Genomic DNA, 24,231 nt, shown 5'->3' with positions numbered 1-24,231 from the left:
GCTGAAGCTCACTGGCTAGAGCTACGTTGACTACGTAGAGCAACAGAGTGAGACGACGTGAAATGGCTATGCACGCGCATGAAATCACAGGGTTGCTGCGAGGACCTGGAGGTTCCTACAACCGAGCAAGCCAAGGTAGCTTTGACTAGATGAGCAAGCATCGGCATTCGATACACAACGCAAAGCTCAATTAATGCCGCAAGCTTAAGACGTCTTCTGTCTACAAAAATAAAAGCCTAAGTGGAATGCTTATAAATGCATGCATTTATTAACAAATAAATATTACTTCTTTCTCAATTAATGAGCTTGCGTAGCAAGCATGAAGAATTCATCCCTGATTGATTTGGCCAAAGAGGCATGTGATGAGATTGTCTGCAAGGATAGAAAAATCAGAACTCCATGGTAAACTCAGGAAGTTAAAGATGTAGTCAAGGAAAAAAGAAAGCATATTGAAAGTACTTGCCAAGTAAGTCAGCTTGTGATATGAGAGAATACAGATCACATAGCAAAGCATTGTGTGAAACTAGCTAAACAAAAGTCATGGGAAGACTTTGGTGAGAACTTAAAATATTCAGGAAGGTGGCAAAATATTCTGGAGGCTATTGAAAAAGCTTAGATAGGAAAGAGTGCTGTGAAAGGAATCAGAAATGATAAAGGCGACATGAACGCTGAATACAAAAATATCCTAGATGCCTGGAGTCATTACTTTGAAAGATTGTTAAATGAAACAAGCACTGACACTCAAGAGGCATACAATCATGAATACATATCACTACTTGAAGTAGAAAAAGCCACAAACACCTGAAATGTGGAAAGGCAGCTGGAGTAGATGATATTCAACCAGAAATACTCAAATTCCAGATGATTAGAATAGAACTCTCATAGTAACCATCTGTGAAAATGATAATCAAACAATGTGAGAATTGCAGAGCAATTTCCTTCCTGAGCATTCCTAGTAAGATTTATGCAAATATACTTTATGCATTAATTTATACAAATTTATGCAAATATAGGATTGGATAAGAAAAATTGTGGAAAGGAAGCTTGGAGAAGAACAAGATTTATTCAGGCAAAATAGATTGTCAGCATAAAATTTTCACTTTAAGACAAATACTGTAGAGGTCATTAGAATATAACAAGGATCATATTTAAATTTTGTAGAGCTGGAAAAGGCATATGAAAGTGCCAAGAGAAAAGCTATCCAAGTTAGTTATATGGTGTAAATGGGACATTATATCAAGCAATACTTAGTCTGTATTTGAGTTATAAGCCAGCAGTTAGATTGAAGAAAGTATGGTAAGGTAAGGTATGATTTGATGTTAAGTCAGTTGAGACATTATCTCTACTGTTATTCATCATTTATATGGATCACATTATGAAGAAAAGTGATATTAAACCAGATATGAAAATTGGAGATGTTAATCTCAACTCCTTACTTTGTGCAAATAATGTTGAACTTCTAAATAAATCTACCACAATTCCATAGGATTCCTTGACTAAATTGAATAGCAGCTGTGATAAATTTGTTTTGAAAATCAGTAATAAAAAGACAGAACTGCAAATAGGCAGAAAAATTGAAAACATCAACTGCATTCTGAATGGAGAACCTATATGAGGGTGGTCTGAAAAGTTCTCGGCCTAACAACGAAAAACGAATTTATAATTTCTAAATTATTTTATAAGTTAAGGGATATTATATTCCATATTGTTTCTTAGCCGAATAAGAAACTCAGAGTTTCATGCCAAATATAGAAACTATATAAAGTTCGGCGATTCCAAGCGTAAGCAAATACCTGGATAGTGCAGCAACTGACCCTTGAAGGTAGTGCAAGCTGAGGCAACTCATGTAAAAGGTGGAGCAAGCTCGGATTACTATTATTGATATTTACCCATAATGTGAACTTAAACTCCTAGGAGCTGTATTATTGTTCAACATTATGAGAGAAGGTCACTGCCCAGACCAGTTTCGACCTTTTTTGAGGCCTCATCAGTGAGTAGGTAGACCATGTTAATACCAAGTTTGTAGCGAACAGAACTTGCATCCCTTGTTTAATGAGAATTGTCAAGAGGTGTCCTATTAAAGTATTAATTATAATGAAGAGCGAAAGGCTTCAATAAGTTCATGTCACCGAATTGAAGCCTTTGGCTCTTCATTATAATTAATACTTCAAAATTATTTTTATTTTTCAGCATAATCACATTTAACACTAATATATTTATTCCAGCAATGCTCCAGCACCTTATCCCATCCCTGTAGTGGTTCTCAGTAAGATCTGCAAAATACCCCTCTACAGCTGCAATCACCTCTTGATTCGAAGAAAAACGCTGACCAGCAAGGAAGAGTTTTAGTTTTGGGAAGAGATAGAAGTCAGAGGGAGCCAAATCTGGGGAATAGGGTGGATGTTTTCAACAATTCATGGTGGTGCAGATCCCTTAATTTTCCCATTGCTAAAACACTTTTTTGGGCAGGTACATTGTCCTGATGAAAGATGATTTTTTTTCTTCTGCAAACAGGGTCTTTTCTCACAAATGTTTTTGTCTAGTCTGGTTAACAGATTGGAATAATATTTCCCGGTTATTGTTTTACTTTTTTCAAGATAATTAATAAACAAAATTCCTTTAGTATCCCAAAACACCGATGCCATGACTCTCCCTGCTGATGGAATCAACTTTGTCTTCTAAAATTGGATTCTCCATTACGAAGTAATGGAGAATCCAAGTCTCATCCACTGTAATAAATCTATGCACAAAATCAGTTTTATTCTTGTTAAAACATTCCAAGTATTGTTCAGAGATTTTCATGGGAGTGAGTTTTTGATCTGCTGTGAGCAAGCGCAGCACCCATCTTGCACAAAGCTTTTTCATTTGCAATTCTTCATGCAAAATATATTCTGCACATTCTTTTGAAATGCCTATAGTCTCAGCAATTTCATTCAAATCTAAGCAAAATCATGCCAATAGTGTTGCCATCTATGGTTGAGGTCGAGAACTTTTCAGACCACCCTCATAGAACAAGGAAAACATTTTAGTGAAGATGGCAAATTACATATGGAAATAGATAGCAGAGTTAGCAAAGCTGGTATGGCAGGAAGTCAACTGAATAAATTGATATGAAATGAAAGAGAAATGAGTCAAAAACAGTTGTGTACTAGCTGTGTACAAGACAGTATTCAAACTAATTTTAACTTATGGATCGGATCTGAGAGCTGGGTTAGAAATTAAACACTTCATCAGTGACTTGATACCACAGACATGAGAGTTCTGAGGAAAAATTAGCAGAATAAATAGATAGCATCAATGGCAGTATCACATTAAAAATGAGGCTATTAGGAAAGAACTTGACATTGTTAGCATTCAGGAATGTGTTAGCAGAACTAATCTCAAGTGGTATTGTCACTTAAATAGAATGGGAGAGGAAGGATTAGCAAAGCAAGTGTTCTTAGCCAAGATGGCAGGAGGAGAAGATCAAGAAGAAGGAGAAGAAGACTAGGGGGATTAATACAGTAAAAAGTGCACTAAAGAAAGAAACATAGATCTAATAATATTGGAGTCTTGATAGATATCAGATTAATTTGGAGGAAAATTATCAATAGGAAGTTAGTAATGATGCAGCTTTTTCAGTATTATTATAATATCATGTGTACTCCCTTAGGGTACATGTCAGAAATTTGATGATAGGCAAAGGTGTTCTAAAAGAACATCTATAATATGATTAGAATTTTCATTGTATCTGTTATACATGGTGTTAAAAGGTGCAAGGAGAAGTGGAATAAAAACAAAATTTGTATTTATGTTATTTCATAAACACAGTTTTTGTTTATTATGGATATGATGAAAACATCTAATTCCTGATTTGCACTCTCAAGGGGGTGGGTATACAGGATACTGGCATATTACATAAGTTTATATTATTCCTGCTTTCATATCAACAATTTTCTTCCAAATTAGTCTGTCATATAAGTGCTGTTATATCTGTTATGTTTAAGTGCCTTTGGAAGAACGACGTTACATTGCGCCCTTCGATTGGAATTGGCCTAAGTTCGATTCTCGTCACGACGGGAGGAATCTTTATCTGCATGATTTTGAATCGAAGGTGAGTTAGCCGATCTCATACGGAGGTAGCAGGTTTTTTTCTCCTGGAAACTCAGGTTTTTTCATCCCGCATACAGACAAATCGGCCCTTCAGAACACATGCAATTTACAGACATAGAATATCAACTGTGGGGGTGGGTGGTAGATGACGTTGATGGAGATGATTCGTAGTAGAGGTTTGATGTAGTGGTTGAGACAGTTGTAGGTGTGTCCTCTCGCGATGAGTCTTCGGACTCCTTAGAGGTGTCAGGAATAATAATAATATTTAAGGCTGCCAATTTTGTCAGACCTTATATTTTTATCTTCTAAGATACTTCTCACTACATCTGTCTATCTAATTCTGGTTTCTTTCTTGGTCTTTTTTTTATATATACATACAGTTCACACATTCCTGAATGCTAATGATGACAAGTTCCAATCTGATATGTTAATTTTTAATGTGATTCTGCCATTAATGCCATATGTTCACACTCCTGATTTTTCTTAGCACTCGCAGATCCATAGTTAAAATCACTTTGAACACTGTCTTGTATACAGCTAGTTTAATATTTTGATGAATTTTTCTGTTATTCTGTATGAATTTATTCATTTGATTTGTCTACTATACCAGTTTTGTTTATTTTGTTATTTCTATATTTAATTTGCCATAGGTTTGCTGATGTCAGCATGTAAGAGTCTTCTTTCCACTTCAAGTCCTAGTTTCTTTCAGTGGATTACTGAAATGAACATTAATAGAATATCAACCAGTTAGTATCACTCTGGTTGTAAAAAAAAAAAAAAAAAAAAAAAAAAAAAAAAATCAAAAAAACACAAATTCCATAAAGATCATTTCCATATTCACTTCAATATCACAAACACCAGTGATGTTCATAATATAACTATCTGACCACATATTTCTGATGAAACCTCAATTATCAGCCACCACTGTGTCGAAACTACTCTATATAATTATTTCTGCTACATAAGCAGCTTTTTGTTCAGTCCAGTGTCTCATGCCAGAGAATGCCAAACTTGGAATCCTCTGTTTTTGATCTTTTTTGGTGTAAGGTTTCATTTCTCTGTTTTCATCTACTCTCTATCACACTGCAAATTTTGAAAATTATGCTGGTCTGTTGAACTTTCTATCAGTGAAAGTGAATTTTTCTGTAGTCGTACTATTCAAACATTGAAATTGTCTTTCTATGCAACTTCAATATCCGCAACCTTATGTTCCTTTTTTCCACTTATGCGATCAGGCTTGAAAAAATACGCTGTATAAGTGAGAATATAATGCAAATCATCCATCCACCAGTGAAAATATCTTATTAACCCTTTCCCAGCACCCTTCATCTTTATGTGACCAATTTGCCTTTCATACATACCACAGAAATCATCCTCTTGGCAATTCAGATTATAATCTGAAATTCCTCCCCCCCTCACAATACACCCTTCACTCAGTCATTCACAACCTCATGTCCTTTGGTACTACAACAGTGTCATATGTAATAAAGTGATGCAGAAGTCATATTTTTATACACTAGTTTCTAAAAGGTGTCACAAAATTATACTGTAAATTAAAGATACCAAGAAATTATATACTTGGTTTAATCCTTTATCTTGAGTGTAAGCAAACAAAGTTTGCACCTGAAGTATTTTCAGGACTGGGGCAACTCATGATAAAGGTGATATGACTTCACATTACTTGCCTTAGTAAGTTGAAACCAAGTGGAAAAACTTTCAGCAACTAACTATCTCTAATCCAGAGTATTTTAATAATAAGGTGCGACACCTTTTGGCAACTCATATATAAAAATATGACTTCTGCATTACTTCAACCTTGGTATCACCTCTGGGTCTGGCTCCCACTGATGAGACCTCAATAAAGGTCAAAACCGGTCTGGGTAGTGACCCTTATTATTAATATACTCTGGATTAGAGATAAATGTTGAAAGTTTTTTCTCTTATTTATACTATAAATGAAAGATGCCAATAAATTATATTCTTGGTTTAATCCTTTATCTGAGTGTAAGTAAACAAAGTTTGTGCATGAAGTAATTTCAGGACTGGGCAAGGGTTTTCGATGTTGTTGTTGATGGGTGAGGGATGTTGGAAAAGTATGTATCTACCTACCTGTGGGTGGGTGGGTTTTCTGTAAACTGAGAAAGAAAGGGTGTCATTGGGAAGATGAATGATTAGAGTATCTAGAAAAGGCACTATTGTGTGTTTTATTTTTGTGAATGACGTTTTTATGAAGTAAATAATAAGATGCATAAAAAGGAAAGTGGTAGATTCATGCATCAGTTTAAATTTCTTGATTACTAGATTAAAAAAAGTCTTGAATTAAATGAAACCTAAATTTAAGTTACTCACCAAACTATATTGAATACTGATGCATAAAGCTAATGGCACCCTGTGATATTCTTATTCAAAAGTAGATAAGATGTTTATCCAGCAGTTAATGACTTAATTATAAATTCATAAATTTTGCTTATTGCATATTAATTTGAGAATTTAATATATTTTACTATCCCTCTCTCCCTCACACACATTAAAAATGACAAGTGTTATTTATAACATTTTGTAATTTAATAGGTGCATATAGGAGTAAAGGGGATTGTATGGGATGCAAAATCAAAAAAAGGAATCAATCATGCCTTCATTTTTGTGACAGGCATCAGACACAATATAACAACATCATCCAAAGGAGAATATTGGAGATTGCTGCTACCTGGCACCTACAGTTTTACAGTTATGGCAGTTGGGTAAGGTCATTAAGAAATCATTTATATTTTAATAAAATAGTTTTCACATCAAAAGTGTGATTGGAATTCATACTTTTTTTGTGAAAGAGATCTGGTTTTCATTTTTAGTAATTCTTGGTGATAAAAAAGGACATTCTGTATTAATTGTTTAATAAATAACTGTAGTAATACCTGTGATCTGTTTCCTTGAACATCGCATTCCACTAGTAATTGCTGTTGACATTTCTTGTGGTCCTGATGCCAATTTCTATTTTTAATTCTGTGCATGTATAGTGATTTCTCGATTATCTGGACTAGCCAGTACTACCTGATGTAGTAATGTATAATAATCTCTCTTTCTCTCTCTACTAATTTCATGAGACTTATTCCAGGTATAGGCTGAGAGAAAGTTTTTTTTTTTTTTTCTCCCTATCTTCATTGTTAATGCTAGTTCTTTTTTTGTGTATTTTCTTGTGATCAGCCAACATATCAAAGTAGAAAATCACATTTAAAAAAATCTTATGTACTCGGCTCCATTTTTACCAATTTTGAGCTTGAAGCATCTTTATGTCAGTTTGATGTTAAATTTTTGGAGTACCACTTTAGCATGTTTATTGACTTTTCTACTAGGACAGGAAAACTTTTCCTTTGCAGTAATGCTGTGCCAGTACTCACAACAATAACTGATCTGTTAGAGCTTAAAACTTTCATCTTATTTGATTATAACTTCAAACATATCTTTATATTATATATTTTCTTATGGATCTTAAAAACTGGGAGATATTTGTATATATTGTAAATAATGCTGAGAACTGAACTGACTGACATACCTAAACAATAAACAAGTTATAATTTCTTATAAAATATTTCTTGTGAAAAACACTTGCTATTTTGTTTTGTATATTAATATTATTTAACATACAAAACATACTTAATTAATATTAAGTTTTAAAAGAGGTATACCGTGAGTAGACATATCGATACAAAATAAATAACGGAAAAAACTCGCGTAGAAAGATTATTTAATAGTATAATTTTCACCTGTGTGTCACAGGTATCTTCAGTACATTAAGCTCAAAATTAAACACTAACCGACAATTCCAAAAAGTGCCACCTAAGTAATTGTCAGTTAGTGTTTAATTTTGAGCTTAATGTTACTTAGGTGGCGCTTTTTGGAATTGTTAGTTAGTGTTTAATTTTGAGCTTAATGTACTGAAGATGCCTGTGACACACAGGCGAAAATTATACTATTAAATACTCTTTCTACGTGAGTTTTTTCCGTTATTTATTTTGTATCAATAATTAATATTATTTATGTTTTTTTTGTCATACTATATGAAATACTCATTACTATCCTAATACGCTTCTATTTTTTTTTTCTTATGAGGATGATGTTTTTTTTTAACTCAATTACTGAGGATTATGACAATCCTCCCCGCTTTCTTAACACTTGTTCTTTTTCTTGTCCACTAGTAGTTTCTGTGTCTGCGAAGCCTTTTATGTGGAGATCTGATTTATCGAATTATATATTTGGTAAATCAGATCAGGTTTCCTTTTTCACTAAGTACTTGTCATACTCTTATTCTCATGTCATTTGGCACAAGATACTTTTCTTTGTTTTTTTTTTCTCTTGGTTGGATTACTCTTTTTCTCCTGAATGAGCAATAGTTCTTAAATTACCAGAATAATTCTTGCTAATGCGAAGATCCTAACCAATCAGTCCAGTAAAATTTGATTCTGTGGATAGTGTCCATGGCTATTATATATGACTGTCCATAATTGTGTGTGTGTATAGGTAGGAGTGCATTTCTTATGTTCTTCCAATCTGTCTTATAAAAGGATGTCTTGTGCAAAAAATGTGCAAGGAACTGTATACACACCTAGAACTGAGAAGGGATGTGTGTGTGTGTGTGTGTGTGTGTGTGTGTGTGTGTGTGTGTGTGTGTGTGTGTGTGTGTGTGTATATGTGTGTGTGTGTGTGTATATGTGTGTGTGTGTGTATATATGTGTGTGTGTGTGTGTGTGTGTATATGTGTGTGTGTGTGTATATGTGTGTGTGTGTGTATATGTGTGTGTGTGTGTGTGTATGTGTATGTGTGTGTGTGTGTGTGTGTGTATATGTGTGTGTGTGTGTATATTGTTTTCTGAACAGGTTGAAGTTATTGGGCAGGGAAACTAATATTGAAAAGGTTGAGTGTAAGAGAGAGAAACTTTAGCACTGATTGTGTATTTATTGATCCTTATAGGCAGAATAAATTGCATAAGAGAGGGGATAAAAATCGGCATAGGACTACGGTAGTTAGTGACTTATATATCAGTTCTAAAGCCGGCACAAGATCTAGAGGGAATCTGCAATTTTTGTATACCAATGCTAGAAGCATTCGAAATAAGAGAGAAGAATTTTTGGCATTAGTCAGTGAAATCTCACCAAAAGTTGTAGGCATTAGTGAAACTTCGCTGTCAGCAGAAGATGTGGTCACTGGAATTGAATGTGATGGGTACAGTATTTTCAGGGAGGATAGAGAAGATAGAACAGGAGGAGGAGTACTGTTGATGATAGCTGATGTGTTGCAGCCAAAGAAAGTAGTATATCATGAGTTCAAGTGTGTGTGTGTGTGTGTGTGTGTGTGTGTGTAAAGAAAGTAGAGTTCATTTGAGGCAGTCTGGTGCGAAATAGTGACCAACGCAACCAAATATACAGTTGGATGCTGCTATAGGCCAGGGAGTACGGGGGGGGATATTGAATTCATGCATCAGCAACTTAGTGCAATGAGTGAAGGCTTAGTGATTATTATGGGGGATTTTAATTATGGTGATATCAATTGGAAGGAGGAAATATCACGTAGCAAAAAGGAAATGGAGTTCATACATCTTCTACGAGATAATTACTTGAAACAGCACGTAACTGAAGGGACACGTGGTGTGAGAGTGTTGGACCTGGTTATTGGTTCAGAGGTTATATGCATAAGTAAGGTGTCCTCGTTACCTCCAGTTGGTGAAAGCGATCATGTGGTATTGACTTGGGAGGTTGCAAAATCTGTGGATTTTTCTATTAAGAAGGGGTATGTACGGAACTACAGGTTAGGCAATTATAACAAGCTTCGGAGTGAGCTTGCAGCCATCCCATGGCAGAACATATTGCAAGGGAAAGATGTTAGCAGTGCTTGGGATAAAATCAGCGGGTATCTGAGGAAAGCAATATCAGATTGTGTCCCCATGGTCAGGAGGTCAAACAAGGCAGGCATTAGATGGATGAGCAGTAGTATCAAGCTTGAACTGCAAAAAAAGAAAATGTTATGGAGAATTTACAAGGAGAAAGGCGATCAGGACACCCATGAGCAGTACAAGGCTCAAGCTAGGAAGGTTACCAGCATAGTAAGAAAAGCTAAATCAGATTATGAGAAGACCTTAGCCAAAGAGATCAAGGGTAATCCCAAAGAGTTCTTCCGCTATGTGGCAAGTAAGAGGAAGAATGACTTCGGAAGGATAACCTTAGTGGGTGCTGATGGTATTGAGGTGACAAAATCAGATGTAATAGTCGAGTTACTGAGTGATCACTTTTCAAAAGTCTATCACCCAAGTGAGGATATCTCTATACCTATAGCAATACCTAATGTGAGAATTGAAGCTAAAGAATCAGAGGTATTAAATATATTGCAAAACTTAAATGCAAACACTGCAGTAGGCTTAGATGGAATATCAGCTTGGGTGTTGCGTGAATGTGCAAATGAATTGTCAACCCCTCTTACCTGGATATTTAATTTAAGTTTGAACTCTGGTATGGTCCCTAGGGAGTGGAAGTTAGGCAAAGTGGTTCCTTTGCATAAGGGTGGCTCTAAAACTGCGGTATTGAATTACAGACCAATCACCATCTCAGGAGTAGTGGTAAAAGTATTGGAAAAGTTGGTTAAAGACAAAATTCAAGAATGGGTGGATCAGGATATGATACTCTATAGAGGCCAACATGGTTTTGTTAAAGGTAGATCCTGCCTTAGCAATCTATTAACTATTCATAATAGGATAACATCCGAGTTGGACAAAGGAACTGGCTACACAGTGGTACTTCTGGATTTTGCTAAGGCTTTTGACAGGATACCCCATAGAACACTGTTACGCAAATTGGAGCAGATGGGAATGGATGTTAAATTGGTGATATGGATAGGAGAATGGCTCAGGGAGAGATACCATAAGGTGGTGTATGGAGGAGCCGAGTCCAGAATGAGGCAGGTGACCAGTGGTGTGCCTCAGAGCTCTGTGCTTGGGCCAATGTTGTTTAATTTGTATATAAATGATATAGGAAACGGCTTAAAGGGAGATATTCAGTTGTTTGCTGATGATGCAAAGTTGTGTAGTGCAATAAAAAATCAAGCTGATGTTGAAAGTTTGCAGGAGGATTTAAATAAGCTGGTAAAATGGGCAAAAGAAAATGGGTGTCAGTTCAATGTGGAAAAGTGTAAAGTCATGCATTTTGGGATTAAAAGATTACCAGCTGTGTACTACATCGATGGAAAGGTACTCCAAGAGATTGATGAGGCTAGGGACTTAGGGGTATTGGTAGATAGGGAGATGAAGTTCAGAGGACACATTGCTAAGGTGTCCAAGATTGCACATAGGATTACTTGGTTGTTGAGGAACACACTGACATCCAGAGATAAAGAGGTTATTATTCCCCTTTATAAAGCATTGATACTTCCACATTTGGATTACTGTGCTCAGGTCTGGTCACCTGGATTCCTTGGAGATGAGGAGGCTGTGGAGAGGGTTCAGAGAAGAGTGACCAAGTTGGTGAGTGATATAAAAAATGCTCCCTACATTGATAGATTGAGAGCTTATGGATTGCAGAGATTGGTTGATAGGCGAAGAAGAGGGGATATGATAGAAACATTCAAATTACTAAAAGGTTTTTATAGGATTGATGCAGGGGAAATGTTTCAGCTGTGTGATAGTGATGGAAGAACAAGAGGTCATCTGTGGAAATTAAAGAAGAGTGGTTAACAAAGGTGTCAGAACAAGGTTTTTTGCCTGGAGGGTGGTGAATGAGTGGAATTCATTGCCTGATTTAGTTGTGAGCTCTTCGTCTGTAAATGAATTCAAGAAGAGATATGGCAGATATTGTTTTGCTAGTTTAGGTCTCCCGCGATGAGTCTACTGACTCCATGGAGATACCCGTAATAATAATAATAATATATATATTTGTGTGTGTGTGTGTGTATATATGTGTATATATATATATATGTGCGTGTGCGTGTATATGTGCGTGTGTGTGTGTGTATGTGTGTGTGTGTGTGTGTATATGTGTGCGTGTGTGTGTGTGTGTGTATATGTGTGCGTGTGTGTGTGTGTATATGTGTGTGTGTGTATATGTGTGTGTGTATTTGTGTGTGTGTGTGTATTTGTGTGTGTGTGTGTGTGTGTGTGTGTGTGTGTGTGTGTGTATATATGTGTGTGTGTGTATATATGTGTGTGTGTGTATATGTGTGTGTGTGTGTATATATGTGTGTGTGTGTATATGTGTGTGTGTGTGTATATATGTGTGTGTGTGTGTATATATGTGTGTGTGTGTGTATATATGTGTGTGTGTGTATATATATGTGTGTGTGTGTGTGTATATGTGTGTGTGTGTGTGTATATGTGTGTGTGTGTGTGTACACACACAAGCGTAGTCTGAAAAGTTCTCGACCTAACAATGAAAAAATGAATTTATAATTTCAAAATTATTATTATTTTTCAACATAATCTCACGTAACACTAATACATTTATTCTAGCAGTGCTTGAATAAATGTATCTTCTGTGGGCACTTGCATTATCCTGTCCCTGCAGTGGTTCTCAGTAAGGTCTGCAAAATACCCCCTACAGCTGCAATCACCTCTTGATTCGAAGAAAAACTCTGACCAGCGAGGAGGAGTTTTAGTTTTGGGAAGAGATAGAAGTCAGAGGAAGCCAAAACTGGGGAATAGGGTGGATGTTCCAACAATTCATAGTGCAGATCCTTTAATTTTTCCATTGCCAAAACACTTGTGGGCATTGTCCGGATGAAAGATGATTTTTTTCTTCTGCAAACTGGATCTTTTCTCACAAATTTTTTTGTCTAGTCTGGTTAAAAGATCGGAATAATATTCCCCGGTTATTGTTTTACCCTTTTCAAGATGATTAATAAACAAAATGCCTTTAGCATTCCCAAACACCAATCTTTCCTGCTGATGGAACCGACTCTGAACACCAGCTTTTGTCTACTGTGTTGACTGCTGTTTGGATTCTGGTGTATAATGGTGAATCCAAGTTTCATCCATAGTAATAAATCGATGCACAAAATCTGTTTTATTCTTGTTAAAACTCTTCATGCACTATTCAGAGATTTTCATGCAAATGTGTTTTTGATCTGCTGTGAGCAAGCGTGGCACCTATCTTGCACAAAGCTTTTTCATATGCAATTCTTCATGCAAAATATATTCTACACGTTCTTTTGAAATATCTATAGTCTCAGCAATTTCATGCACTTTGACTCACCGGTCATCCAGTACCATATCGTGCTCTTGATCAATGATTGCTAGTGTTCTTACACTTTTTGGACGATCCTTCACGTGGATCATCTTCAAGGCTGGTACGGCCACCTTTAAACTCAGCATCCCATTTCTTAATTGTCGAAAATGAAGGAGAAGAGTGCCCATAAACGTTTATGAACTTTGAATGAATTTCTTTTGGCGTTAAACCTTCTTTTACAAAGAATTTTATAACCGCACGATACTCAATTTTCTTCATTTCAAGGGATACAGAAATCATTACTTTTGCTTCAGACAACTGTATAAAACAAACTACCTGATAGAATGACTTGCAATTTCACATGGATACTTATGACAGATACATGAACTTAAAAAAAAAAAATCGTGCCGATAGTGTTGCCAGCTATGGTTGAAACCGAGAACTTTTCAGACCACCCTCATGTGTGTGCGTGTGTGTGTGTGTGTATATATATATAGAGAGAGAGACAGAGAGAGAGAGTTGGTTTTTAGGAATATTAAGCTTGAAAGCAGTACAGAGATTAATTATATTTCTTTAAAGTTCTTACTATTTTTCTAAGACAGTGTGTTATAAGGAATATAATGGCATTGTTGTGATCTGTATGTTGAGAGGGTTGTGGGATGGAGAAAGAATTTCATTAATTCTGTTACCTTCACATATGCTTTTGCAGATATGGTTAAGTTTAGACTAACATAAGTTTTAACAGAGATTGGTGGCTCTATTTTTTATGCCACCACATATTTCTTTTTTTTTAATACAGTGACACACTGATAAAGCATTTTCCTAATATAGGATGCATTATTAATGCATCTAGAAAGGCCAGACTTATTTTCTCTTCCCTTAGTAAATTTGCTTGTTGAACTGTTGATTGGGAGGTGGCGGAATGAAAGGTGTATTTTGTCATATTGTCCAGATAGAGCCATCAGTATATCTTAAATGCATAAAGCTTTAAGAGTAGTGATACCAGAGGCATGTTTTTTTTTTTTTTTAGTATGTTCCATTCAGAAATTGGACAGAGGAGAACCTGTTTTTGTATATTGTTCTTTGAAGCGAAGCAATCAGCATGGATGGTCAAATTATCAAGGGTGATGTCAGAGGAAGCAATTATTATTAGTAAAAAAAGATGTTACTAATGTGGGGAGATATTGGTGAGAAGAGGTGTGATGATGAAACTGACCATACTGTCAAAATTATTTAAAATGAAATTTTATATCAGACTTGCTATGTCTAGAATTTTTAGGTAAGAAGAGACATGACCAGTGAGGATGGTGGTGGTAGTAATAAGTTTTTTCTGTTGCTGCTCCAATAGAAAAAAACATTTTAGTTGTTATCCCCTTTGTGTTGGTACATTTTTTATTTACTTAAAAATTGAAAAAAAAAATAAAAAATAAAAATAGAAAATTTCTATATTGATGGAATGCTGTCTTTGTAATTATAATATGCTGTCTCAAGCATGTGTTTGCTTTGCCATGCCTAGAGCTGGCCTTGATTATTTGAATATGTTTACTGTATGTTTATGGATATTTAAATATGTTTACAGAGAGGGATATTTTGGTTTATGGATTTTTGGTAATCTGTATATATGGAGGTGGGGAACTAAAAGTTTGATTTTTATTTCATTCTTCAAAAGGTTATATTTTTGAGTAATCTTTTTGGAAGTTAGTGGGATCATCATCTGGAAACCTGAAGGTGTATAATTAATGCAGTTTCTACTCAGGCAATGATTTAGTTTGACCATTTACTAGTATTAAGGACTCCAGTTGGATTACCCTAATTAAACCATTGTTTAATATATTCCTAAATGCTATCTTCATTCTATTAAACTATAAAATAGCAGCTTCAACTGGCTCTTTAGCATAAATACATGCATTTCCTAACTGAGTCCATCAGTCATGACTACCATCTCACCTTGCTCTGACTTTTCATGCACCATCCAGATGCATGAAAGGTCACGCTTCACTATTCTCTTCTAATTTTGGGTTGCCCAATCCTAGTCCAACCAGCTTTTGCAATGATGAGCTAGACCAGGAATGACTAGTACAGCTATAATGTTGGGTTACCAACATTATAGCTGTACTATAATGTTGGTAATAGATTTAAATAGATTTAAATTTAAATCAATTTAAATCTATTGATTTAAATCAATTTAAATCAATAGATTTAAATTGATTTAAATCAATTCTATTCAATTCTATTCTCTTCTAATTTTGGGTTGCCCAATCCTAGTCCAACCAGCTTTTGCAATGATGAGCTAGACCAGGAATGACTAGTACAGCCATAATGTTGGTAACCCAACATTATAGCTGTACTAGTTTGATCCTTGTGGGAAAACCACATTTTATTAACTTATTTCCAAGCTGATTATAAATTTTTAGAGAATTAGCAATAAATTCGTTTTGTTTTGCAAGATTTGCTTATAAACAATGGTTTTTGTGTTTGTCCAAGTTCTGCTTAATAACTGAACACTCAAATGACTTAAGTGCTTGGTAAATTTCACTGCATATGTGAAATGATCTCCCTACTTAAGGAATGCATGATATGGCTTGAAAAAATTCCAAGTTTGGTCTTATAGAAGCATAATTTCCACATCATCTAATATTTAAGGACTTAAGTACCCACTCTTGGTGCTAATATTAAGGTTACATCTTTTGGGATTCACATAAAATATATAATCAGTCCTCAACTTATGATGGAATTTCATTCTGTCCATTTAAATTATTCATATTTGGTCTTTGTATATTTAATAAACACAAAACTTATTCTTATATAAGACCATCTGTTTAATACAACTATGTATAAGAATGCATACTAGTTTCGCTAGCTTACTGTCTAGCTTTGTCAAGACTAAAAAAGTGAACAAAAAATAATAAATTCCAAAAATGAACTAATACAGAACCGTTTACAACAGTTAGTACACCAAATTAACAGCTCGCATGACAATGTGTGCATGTAGCGAGATGCTTCAGTTATTATTGTGAACATGCGTTACATAGTTTTTAGCATACGGTAGTTCCACTAAACTTAATGAATTAATCAGATTTTTCCATATATCTTTTAATACTGCTCCTTGATTTCGGTTGAGGTTGTTTCCTGTTCATAGGACCACTGCTGCTTCTTTGAATATTCTGGATCTGTCCTCTATATATGGCATTGAGCTGTTTTCCCAATCTATCACGTGGTTAGAAGTTGAGAAGTGATGTGCCAAGCCTGAGGTATCTGCTCTGTTGTGATTAACATCCCCAACGTGTTCTTTCTAATTTCCAGGCTTCTTGAAGTTTGGCAAATGTAGGAAAGTCCACAAGTGCATGGTATTCTATAAACACCTGCATATTTGAAAAATGGAATGCTATCTTTAGGTAATCTTAAAAATTGTCTAATGGTTGTAGTAGGTTTGAACACAACTCTGATGTTGTAAGGCTTTAAACTTCTAGCTGTTTTGGTGGAGACTGAACTAACAGGGGATGACAACGGATGAAATGAACCGAGTAGCTATTCTATGTTGTTGGTGGCTATTTTTATAAAGCAATTTGTTGATTATGTTCGAAGGATAGCCGTTTTGATTCGATATTTGAGAAAGTTCTGTACGAACATCTTCTTCATCTGCGACTATGTTTTGGGCTCTATTCCGTGACCTATGGATGATGCTGTATTTTTGTGTATGATGATGATTGGAAGTAAAATGCAGATACCGTTCTGGGAATTTCATTCTGATAATCTCATAAGTAAAAAAATATGAGCCATAAGGATATGTTAACCAGTATTGCCTAATTTGCTAAAATGTGCAGTATATTTTGTTAAATTTTTTAAATAAATTTTATTCTTTGTTTCAGCTGCAGTTTTACCCAAAAGAAAAAATTTCACTCACTCACTCATACTCTCTCTCTGTGTTCCTTATGGTGAGTCATAACAAAATCACCAAACTTGCTTACAAGCACTAACAAAAAAAAATAGCTATAACAGTGAACTGGCATGGAAAACTGCACACTCATGATGGTTAGCAGCATCATCCATAACTAGAAAATGCACACCCACAAAGTTCAGATTCCATTTGTTTTTGGGTATTCCCTCATATATGCAATAGAAGCAAAAATGGTGAAATTTAAATTTTTAGTAATAAAAAAAAAATGAGTCAAATGAAATTGTTTCTCTGGTACAGAAGTAAGTTCGGCGAAATCCAGTTATATTTTTGTTATTTTTAGCAGTGGATGGATGTGGGGGCCCACGTCATGAAGACAACTCATGACACAAACACAATTAAACATATAGATTCATACTGAAGTAGTGAAATAGTTGCTGAGGACCATTACTACTTTAGATAAGAATTATTTTGAAATTTAGTAGTGATAAGGGTCAAAGCTGTATAACTGAGAGGAGACCTCCACATAGCCTTTAAAGGAATGCAGAGAACCGACCATGGCTTCTGACCTAATGTCCAATCCTCACCTTCTTGGTGCACCCTGTTGGGTATCTACTTGGATACTGAACAAACGAGGATGGGCTGGCAATTTGGGATTTAGCCGACCAAATTGCATTCTTATTGGCTTAAACCACAATATAAAATGATGGTACAACATGACAAAATTTCATGCCGGCTGGGGCGTCATGTAGTTAAACAAGGCCCCCCGTTGTTTTCGCCAGGGAACCAGGGCAAACAGCAGAAAGTCAGCTACTGGAATAAATCTGAAAACAAACCCCAACTCGACATCACCAGAGTTAAAGTTCGGTACTATCAACGTAAGAAGCCTGAATGGCAAAGAAATGGAGCTAGCTGAGGAATTAGATAAGTACCAGATCGACATAATAGGGGTGACTGAAACAAAAAAAGACCAAAACTGGTGAGATCTTTCTGAGCAATAAATACAAAATGTTATATTCAGGCAATGACAATCAAGGAAAAGAAGGAGTAGCCATAGTATTCAATACAAAATACGAGGCTAATCTTCTTGAATGGCAGTCAGTCTCAAGTAGAGTAATGTGGGCAAATATGAGAATGGGGAACTGGACACTGAGACTTATTTGTGCCTATGGTCCCACAGAAGGTTCTACTAAGGTAGAAGTGGAGGAATTTTTTGAGGCTTTAGAAAAAGCAACTGACACAATGAAAAATGAAAAGTTGGTCCTTGTAGGGGATCTAAATAGCAGAGTAGGAAATGATTGTCAGACATACAAAAATATTTTGGGAAAATTTGGAGAAAAGAGCAAAGCTAATAATAATGGCAAATATCTGTTGAATTTCTGCTCAGGACATGGACTGGTTATTACTAACACCATGTTCCAACATAAAAAATGTGCACAAATTCACATGGAGAGAAGAGGCTAGGAATAAGAAAAGTCTCATTGACTATGTTATTGTTGATAGTGATGTTTTCTCTCTGGTGTAGGACACCAGAGTGTACAGAGGATTTGAAATTGGAAGTGATCACTATTTAGTCTTGAGCAGGATAAAATTGAATTTCATATTGAAAAGAATAACATGGAAGAAAGTTTTAAAGCGAATAAAAGTTGAGCAGCTCTCAGATGTGAACTGTAGACTAAAATACACAAAGATTATTGAAGAAAAAATGAAAGAGTTTGAGAAAAGGAACCTTGGAGATTCAGTGGCAAGCCCCGAAGAAAACACTGATTGATTCTGCCAGAGAGGCATGTGGTGAGGTTGTCTGCAAGGTTAAAAAAATCGAAACTCCCTGGTGGACACAGTGAAGGAAAAGAAGAAAGCATATCAAAAGTTCCTGTCAAATAAATCAGCTTGTGCTCTTAGAGAATATAGAGACAAATGCAAGAATGCTAAACACTGTGTAAAACTAGCTAAAAAAATTCATGGGAGGACTTTGTCAAGATCATAGAAAATAAATATCAAGAAGGTGGTAAGATATTCTGGAGGTTGTTGAAGAAGCTTAGAGATGGAAGAAAGAGTGCTGTAAAAGGAGTTAGAGATGATAAAGGTGACATGAAAACGGGAGAAAAAGATATCCTTGAAGTATGGAGTAATTACTTTGAAAAACTGCTAAATGAAACAAACAGTGATGATAGGACAGTGGTAAAAAACACTGACCGGGCATGCAGACAGGAATACATATCCATACTTGAAGTAGAAAAAGCCATCAAAGTCTTGAAATGCGGAAAGGCAGCAGGAATAGATGATATTTGACCAGAAATGCTGAAGTATGGTGGTATAAGAGTCTTACAGTGGCTGCACTGCATAGTTCAGAAAGCCTAGACGGAGGGATGATTTCCCGATGATTGGAGTAGAGCTCTAATACTACCGATATATAAAAAGGGAAATAAAACTGAATGTGAGAATTACGGAGGTATTTCCCTACTGAGTGTTCCTGGCAAGATCTATGCAAGTATACTGAGAAACGGTTGAGAAAAATTGTGGAAGAAAAGCTTGGTGAAGAACAAGCTGGATTCAGGCCAAACAGAGACTGTCAGGAACAGATCTTTACTTTACGATAAATAGTCGAGAAAGCATGGGAATATAACAAAGATCTGTATTTAAGTTTTGTCAATTTGGAAAAGGCATATGACAAGGTGCCAAGATAGAAGGTATTCAATACGCTGCAGTTATATGGTGTCAATGGGGCATTATATCAAGCAATACTTAGTTTTATTTGAGTTGTAAGTCAGCAGTTAGAATTGAAGGAAATACAGGAAGATGGTTTAATGTTAAATCTGGTGGGAGACAAGGATGTACATTATCCCCTCTGTTATTCATTATCTATATGGATCACATTATGAAGGAAAGTGGTATTAAACATGATATCAAAATTGGAGATGTTAATGTCAGCTCTTTGCTTTATGCGGATGATGTTACTTCTAAATAAATCCACTACAAGTCTGCAAGATTCTCTGACTAAATTGAATAGCTATTGTAATAAATTTGGTATGAAGGTCAGCAATAAGAAGACAAAGACAATGAAAATAGGCAGAATCGTTGAAAATGTCAACTGTGTTGTGAATGGAAAACCTGTGGAACAAGTAAAACATTTCAGCTACTTAGGCACGATTTTTAGTGAAGATGGTAAATTAAATATGGAAATAGACAACAGAATCAGCAAAGCTGGTATGGTGGGAAGTCAATTGAATAAATTCATATGGAATAAGAGAGAAATTAGTCGGAACACTAAATTAGCTGTATACAAGACAGTGTTGAAACCAGTTTTAACTTATGGATCTGAGAGCTGGGTCAGAAGTAAAACACTTCACCAAAGACTAGAGACTGCAGATATGAGAGTCCTGAGAAAGATTATAGGCACAAACAGATGGCATCAGACCGCACGGTTAGCCTAGTGGCTTTGCGCTTCGCAACCATATGACTGGGGAAGGAGTGTCCCAAGTTCGATTCCCGTTGTAGACGTGAGGAATTTGAGGATCTTCCTCAGGCATAGCCAAGTTAGCCGGTCTTGGGCGCGGTCAGTAGGGTTTTTCCCGCCAGTTTATCTGGCGTTTTTCATCCCGCAAACAGGCAAACCGGCCCCGTGAACATACACCTCTACAGTCAAAAATATATCCCCCCAGCGGCAGACCAGGCGACGGGTCGGTTGGGAGTAGTACTAACTAGTAGTCGCATCTAAGTAACACGCGGACCCTGCATAGGAAGCGGGAATAACGCGAAGAAGAAGAAGAAGAAGATGGTACAGATGGCATCAATGGCAATATCATATTAAAAATGAGGATATTAGGAAAGAACCTGACATTGTCAGCATCCAGGAATGCATTAGTCGAGCTAATCTCAGGTGGTATGGTCACTTAAACAGAATGGGCGAGGAAAGATTACGAAAACAAGTGTTCTCTGCCAGGTTGGCAGGAAAACAACTCAGAGGAAGACCAAGATATAGGTGGATTGATATGGTACAAAGTGCCTTAGACGATAGAAATATAAGATCTGATAATGTTGTAGTCTTGACAAGTAACAGACTGATTTGGAGGAAAATTGTAGATAGGAAGTTAGTAATGATGTAATTTTTTTCATGTAGTACTATCATATCCTGTACACCCCTTGAGGGTACATGTCAGGAATTTGATGATGATGATAATAAAACTCAATGACATCACAAGGAGCCCCAATGGATCAGTCATGTCCTTCCAAAAGGACATCGTTATTGATGTCCTTTTGGAAGACCTTGGTTTGAGTCCGTCTAGTATGCAAAGTAAAATTTTAGAAGGTTTTTGAAGTGAAGGTGAGTCAGATAGTTTGATATGGAAGCAGCAGAATTTTCTCCCATAAACTGAATTTTTATTCTGCAACCAGACTGAGACCAGGCGCAGTTAACAGCCACAGGTGATATACTGTTTGTTTAAATTCATTTAATCATTACCATACGGCTTGCAAATACAGCAGATGCTGCCTAGTGACCAAAGAGTTTATACTGTCCAAGGTTTGATATAGCAATTTTGGGAGGAAATGATTGATTCTCTAATACATTCTCATGAAACAGAAGAGAAGTAATGATGGTGAATAGTACACTGAGAAGATAAAACAATGTTAATATGTAGAGGGAAAGAAAATGAGAACAAAGGAAGTGGAAAATTGTACACTGACAGAACACAGCCAAAGACTAGAAGGAAAACCATACATCACACACACACACACAAAATAACAGGAAATTATAAAAATGAAAAAAAGAATACAGACTTAATATTTAAATTTTGAAATACTATATTAGCATAATGTCATTTAAATGAAATCTTCATAATAAATCATCATCACCATAAATCATATAAACTAAATGTGTGTGGTCTGTACTATTAAAATCAAAAATAAGCTGAAAACTTTAGTAGTCGCCTCCAATTACAAAGAAGTAGGGAACACAAGTGATGACATCAATCAGCTTCCTAACTGGACAGTATCAGTGAAAGATAGCTGGCATAAATTGATACTGTTCTCTTAGAACTGTAAATTAAAGAAATATGGCATAATTTAATTAAAAGCTATGAAGTTTGTGTGACTAACGGCTCATTTGGTGTTTGAATGATTCTTTATACGTGTGCACAGTTAGCTGAGTGGTTATGTATTTCACAACAATATGCATGGAAAGGAGTGTCCTCAGTTTGATTCCCATCATTGACGAGGAACTTAGGATCTTTCTCAGACATAGCCAAATTATCTGGTCTTGGGTGTGGACTGCATGGTTTTTCTCCCCCAGGGTTTTTTCCTCCTGCTAGAAAAAACTGGCCCCCGTGAACACACACACATGTACAGACATAGGACACACCGGGAGGAATAGGGCTAGCCACCTTATCCTCGGGACAGGTACAGCTTGGAAGGGCTTAGGATAACTCTGTAACAGGCCACTGGGATAATACAAAAAAGGAAAAAGAAGAAGAATGATTCTTTATCCACAAAGTAAAAACTATTCTGATTTATAATTTTTGAATCTAAATTTTTTTTAATAATATGGTAGTGTATGTGTAGCCGAGTGGAAATGACGTTTGCATATATAATGCCATCTATCTGAAAAAAGGCTGTTACAATTACTGACTTTTTAAAGCCTTTTTTACTGACTGGTTTCTGAGTAGGTTTGTACCTAACATCAGCAATAGGGTTCTTCCCTCCTGGAAACTCAGGTATTTAACCCTACATCACAATATTACTATTATTATTACTATTATTACGGGCAACTCCAGGGAGTCATTAGATTCATCGAGGAAGGCCCCAAATCATATTCATCACAACTATTTGACATTCATACAGTATCTATCATCTATCATACCTCGCCTTAAACTCATTCACTGTCACAGCATCCACCACAGACTCAGGGAGCGCATTCCACTCATTCACTACTCTAAAAGTAAAGAACCCAGCTCTAACACCTTTACTAACCACACTTTTGCCCAGTTTCCATGGATGGCCCCTAGTCCTCCTGCAACCAGCCCTGTTCTCAAAAATATCTTCTGAATTAATTTTATAGAAACCCTTCAGTAATTTGAATGTCTCAATCATATCTCCCCTCCTCTGCCTATCAACCAATTTTTGCAACCCACCAATCCTCAACTTGTTCTCATACGGTTCATTCCACAGACCTGCTATCATCTTGGTCACTCGCCTCTGGAACCTCTCCACCTCCTCCCCATCAAGAAGAAACCTAGGTGACCAAATCTGTGCACAGTAGTCTAGATGGGGTCTTATCAAGGCTCGATACAGAGGAACAATAACCTGCTTGTCTCTGCTTGTCAACGTATTCTTCAGCAACCAAGTGATTTGATGAGCTGATTTGGCCACTTTTGCAATGTGTCCCCTAAATTTCAATTCCTTATCCACCAACACTCCTAAATCTCGTGCCTCATCAATTTCCTGGAGCACGGTTCCACCAATGCAGTAAACTGCCTCCAATCTTTTCACCCCAAAATGCATAACCTTACATTTTGCCACATTAAATTGACATCCATTCTCCTTAGCCCAGACCTCCAATCTATCCAAATCATCCTGCAAAATTTTGATGTCATCTGCATTCACTATTGCCCTACCCAACTTCACATCATCCGCAAACAAGTGAACTGTTCCTCTCAGATCCTTTCCTATATCATTTATGAACAATATTTATGAACTCCTGAGTAAACCACTCTCTGATATCTCTCCGTTAACCACCCTCCTATCCATCTCACCAACCCTATGTCCATTCCCATATGCTGCAATTTACTGATTAGAATTCCATGTGGTATCTTGTCAAAGGCCTTAGCAAGGTCCAGTAGAATCACTGTAAACCCATTACCCTTATCCAGTTCAGCCGTCACTGTGTTATAATACGTGAGCAAGTTACTGAGGCATGACCTACCCTTCACAAAACCATGCTGCCCCCGATATAGTATCCCATTTTCTTCTATCCAACTTGTATTTTCCTCTTGACTATTTTCTCTAAGACCTTGATAATGATTCCTGTTATGCTGATTGGCCGGTAA

At 36.2% G+C, this 24,231-nt stretch overlaps 1 protein-coding gene across 1 annotated transcript in view; it reads left to right on the top strand.

Moving 5' to 3' along the window:
* Positions 1-24,231, top strand: part of LOC150093582 (carboxypeptidase D-like) — a 506,393-nt gene that overhangs the window by 39,224 nt on the left and 442,938 nt on the right. Inside the window, exon 3 of the mRNA XM_090413049.1 lies at positions 6,664-6,833. Coding sequence (XP_090269175.1) covers positions 6,664-6,833 — 170 coding nt within the window. The remainder of the gene's footprint in view (positions 1-6,663; positions 6,834-24,231) is intronic.

The sequence above is a fragment of the Typopeltis vanoorti genome, chromosome 23, assembly GCF_054136105.1.
Source record: "Typopeltis vanoorti isolate ZY-2024b chromosome 23, IOZ_Tvanoo_1.0, whole genome shotgun sequence".
Classification (NCBI taxonomy): domain Eukaryota; kingdom Metazoa; phylum Arthropoda; class Arachnida; order Uropygi; family Thelyphonidae; genus Typopeltis; species Typopeltis vanoorti.
Note: the sequence above shows the minus strand (reverse complement) of the source record. Positions and strands in the feature narration are given on the sequence as shown.